The 4,118-nt window shown below is 55.3% G+C and overlaps 1 protein-coding gene across 1 annotated transcript in view; it reads left to right on the top strand.

Moving 5' to 3' along the window:
• Nyap1 (neuronal tyrosine phosphorylated phosphoinositide-3-kinase adaptor 1) overlaps positions 1–4,118 on the top strand; it is a 9,153-nt gene that overhangs the window by 3,297 nt on the left and 1,738 nt on the right. Inside the window, exons 3-5 of the mRNA XM_029533882.1 lie at positions 338–1,864; positions 2,782–2,988; positions 3,375–3,532. Coding sequence (XP_029389742.1) covers positions 338–1,864; positions 2,782–2,988; positions 3,375–3,532 — 1,892 coding nt within the window. The remainder of the gene's footprint in view (positions 1–337; positions 1,865–2,781; positions 2,989–3,374; positions 3,533–4,118) is intronic.

The raw sequence follows: 4,118 nt of genomic DNA, 5'->3' as shown, positions 1-4,118 counted from the left end.
GAAATCAGTTAAAGGACACCCTAGGCAACTTAGAAGCCCTATCTTGAAAGAGAAATATATATATGTCAGGAAAAAAAAAAGCTGGGGATATATTTCAAAGGTAGAGAACACTTGCCTAGAATCCCCCAGGGAGGGGCTGGGGGCGTGGCTCAGTGGTAGAGCCCCTGCCTAGAATCCCCCAGGGAGGGGCTGGGGGCGTGGCTCAGTGGTAGAGCCCCTGCCTAGAATCCCCCAGTGAGGGGCTGGGGGCGTGACTCAGTGGTAGAGCATTAACCTGGCTTGTTAGGTGCGCTGTTGGATAAGCTCCATTTCTTTTTCTTTTTCCCACTCTACTTAGGCTCCCAGAAGCCAACTCCTGAGTGCCGTGAGCCCAGCCGGAAGGTTCCCCCACAGAAACCCAGGCGAAGCCCTAATACCCAGCTGTCTGTGTCCTTTGATGAGTCTTGTGCCCCAGCCCCATCTCCTCGAGGGGGGAACCTGCCCCTGCAACGCCTCAGTAGGGCTTCTCGAATAACTGGAGACCTGGATGCGGGGGCCCAGGAAGAAGAGCCGGTGTACATTGAGATGGTAGGGGATGTCTTTCGAGGAGGAGGAGGAGGAGGAGGACGAAGTGGAGGAGGCCTGGCGGGACCTCCTCTTGGAAGTGGAGGCCCGACCCCTCCAGCTGCTGCGGATTCGGACTCTGAAGACAGTGAGGCTATATATGAAGAGATGAAGTATCCCTTGCCAGAAGAGGCAGGAGATGGCAGGGCCAACGGGCCTCCTCCATTGATGGCACCCTCCCCTCCACAACAGCCTCATATCCTCCAGCCTCACCCCCACCCCCATCGCCGGCCAGCTTCAGCCCTCCCAAGCCGGAGGGATGGGACACCCACCAAGACCACTCCTTGTGAAATACCCCCACCCTTTCCCAACCTCCTTCAGCACCGGCCTCCACTTCTGGCCTTCCCTCAAGCCAAGTCTGCTTCCCGAGGCCCTGGCGATGGGGTCTCGAGGCTACCGGTCCTCTGCCACTCCAAGGAGCCAGCTGGTTCTGCCCCAGCTCCCCAAGTGCCTGCACGAGAGCGGGAGACGCCTCCCCTGCCGCCTCCGCCTCCTGCTGCCAACCTGCTATTGCTGGGACCATCAGGCCGAGCCCGGAGCCACTCAACACCGTTGCCACCCCAGGGCTCTGGCCAGACCAGGGGAGAACGGGAACTCCCCAACTCTCACAGCATGATCTGCCCCAAGGCAGCAGGGGTACCGGCAGCCCACCCCGCCCCAGCTGCCTTGCTTCCCGGCCCTCCCAAGGACAAGGCCGTGTCATACACTATGGTGTATTCTGCGGTAAAAGTGACCACACATTCGGTCCTGCCAGCTGGTCCACCCCTGGGTGTTGGAGAGCCAAAGACAGAGGAAATTTCAGTTCTTCATGGAATGCTGTGTGCCAGTTCGAGGCCCCCTGTCCCAGGGAAATCCAGCCCCCATAGCGGGGCTATGGGTTCAGCAGCTGGGGTCCTCCACCACCGCAGCTGCCTGGCCTCCCCCCACAGCCTTCCGGATCCAACTGCAGGCTCCCTGACTCCCCTCTGGACCTACCCAGCCACAGCAGCTGGACTCAAGAGACCCCCTGCCTATGACAGTCTCAAGGCTGGGGGGGTGCTGAATAAGGGCTGTGGAATGGGGGCACCGTCCCCCATGGTCAAGATCCAGCTGCAAGAGCAAGGGACTGATGGGGGTGCCTTTGCCAGCATCTCCTGTGCCCATGTCATTGCCAGTGCGGGGACACCGGAAGAGGAAGAAGAGATGGGTGCCACATTTGGGGCAGGCTGGGCTCTGCAGAGGAAGGTCCTGTATGGAGGACGAAAGGCAAAGGAAGTGGACAGTGAGTGAGGGGTGGAGAGCCGGTGTGGGATGCTGCCAATGGTATGGCGAGTAATGGTTGGGGTAAAGATTGAAGGGGGGTATTTANAATCTACAGGCCTATTGTCCTGAGCTGGAAAGTTTTCTGGGAGACCAGAAAGATGGGGATGGGGACCAGATGGGTGGAGCAGGGTGGTGTCTCTGAATGTGTTCAGGAAAAGGTAGGAAGGGCTGGAATAGAGGCTGAGGTAGACCTCATCCTGCTCCACCCTCTGCCCCTCCCTTTCTTGGGCTGCAAGGGTGTGTGTTTGTGAGTGTGTGCACACTAGGAGCTAAACACAGCTGCCTCCCAGCCATTACCATGGCAACCCATCCAGACAGGAGTGAGGAGAGGGAGGCCCCTACCGTTGCCAGGCAACGCAATGCTCTGCCAGGTCTGCTCTCAGAGATGGGCTTAGTTCACATACAGCCCTTCCCCCCAACTCCATACCCTCAACGGCTTCCCCACTGTCTTTCTGGGGTCTGAATTTGGGATTCTCTCCTATTGAGAGTCAACACCCCTGTTTTCCAGGATATTCATTCTAACCCTATCTGGACCTAGAGGGGTTTCAAAGCTAAATAAAGCTGGTACAGGGAAAGCCCCAAAAGGCTTTTCTGAACAGAGTACATAAATGAGCACATATATATGAGCCCCAGGGACAGTAACAATGGGTAGAAGGTGGCAGGGATGGGTCTCATGTGTGCGCGTGCGTGTGTGTGTGTGTGTGTGTGTGTGTGTGTGTGTGTGTGTGTTGGAGGAGTGAGAGGCAGAGCCTTTCCCATCTCTGTTGTAATTTGCAGAAAGGCCACGCATGTGGCATTATGTGCTTGCAGAGGATAGGGAGGCCCCTCCTGCCTGCAGACACTGAGCTTTTGTTGTTGTTGTTGTTGTCCCAGCAGAAGAGGACGGTGCCCGAGCCTGGAATGGCAGTACAGAAGGTCCAGGCAAAGTCGAACATGAGGACAGGGGCTCTGTACCATCAGGGATTCCTGTGAGGAGCCAGGGGGCAGAGGGTCTGCTGGCCAGGATCCACCATGATCGAGGAGGGAGCCGCACAGCGCTGCCTGTCCCTTGCCAGACTTTCCCAGCCTGCCACCGGAATGGAGGTGACACCTTGCCCTCATACTCTATATACAGAGATGTGTGGGTCAGAAATCTGCCAGGGTCCACCTTGGTCTACCCTTCCTGACTCCATGTCTACCTTTGAAAAATATTTCTTGTACTTTGAATGAAGCCCAGAAGTTCCCACAGGCAAGGCAAGGTGCTCTACCACTGAGCGACACCCCCAGCCCCTCACTGGAGGATTCTACACAAATGAGTGCTCTACCACTGAGCTAAATACCCAGCCTAGAGACCTTAATCTTAACACTGTATCTCCATTTTCTCCCTTCTTTGATGAAGCAGGGTACGGTTTGGCCTATAGCCTCCCCTGGGAGCTGAGGGACTAAGCACCAGTGGGTCTCTCTTCTCATCTCTGCTTTTTTGGGCCTAGATTTCACAGGAGGGTACCGCCTGGGCCGTTCTGCCTCCACCTCTGGAGTCCGTCAGGCTGCGCTCCATACCCCGAGGCCCTGCAGCCAGCCCAGGGATGCCCTGAGCCAGGTGAGATCTGGTCTTGTTTTGTCTTTGGAGAAACAGATAGAAAAGAAGGCTTGGATATGAGAAGAAAGGACAGGAGGCACACTCGCTCCTGTTATCCTATGGTCTGGGAGACTGAGACAAAAAGGAATTCATCAGAGTCAGAGGCCTGGAGTGGGGCTACGTTAAAAACAACAACAGCAACAAAAAAGAAATCCTGTCTCAAAATGCCAAACCGAAAAACAAATTAGTAAGTAGGCTAAGAAGGAGATCAGAGCTGTGATCCCAGCTTGGGAGGTAGGAGGAGGGAGTTGGCAGTTCAAGGTCCTCCTCCCTATTGAAAAGAAGGAAAGGGGACCGGAGAGGTGACCAAACACTTACAAGCGGGTTCTCTTGTAGAAGACCTGAGTTCAGTTCCCAGCACCCACCTTGGGCAGTTCACAACTGCCTGTAACTCCAGCTCCAGGGGATCCATTGTCCTCTCCTGGCCTCTAAGTCCACACACACAGCACAAACTCACACAGACACCTACACAAATAAATGGAAAAAAAAAAAAGTTCCTTGATAATTTTATATGTATATTATTCATTTTGATTACATTCTTCACCCCACCCAGTCTCTCTCCCGTTCCTGGGCTTGCCCACATTGGTGTCCTTTT

The sequence above is a fragment of the Mus pahari genome, chromosome 23 (genome assembly GCF_900095145.1).
Source record: "Mus pahari chromosome 23, PAHARI_EIJ_v1.1, whole genome shotgun sequence".
Lineage (NCBI taxonomy): Eukaryota > Metazoa > Chordata > Mammalia > Rodentia > Muridae > Mus > Mus pahari.
Note: the sequence above shows the minus strand (reverse complement) of the source record. Positions and strands in the feature narration are given on the sequence as shown.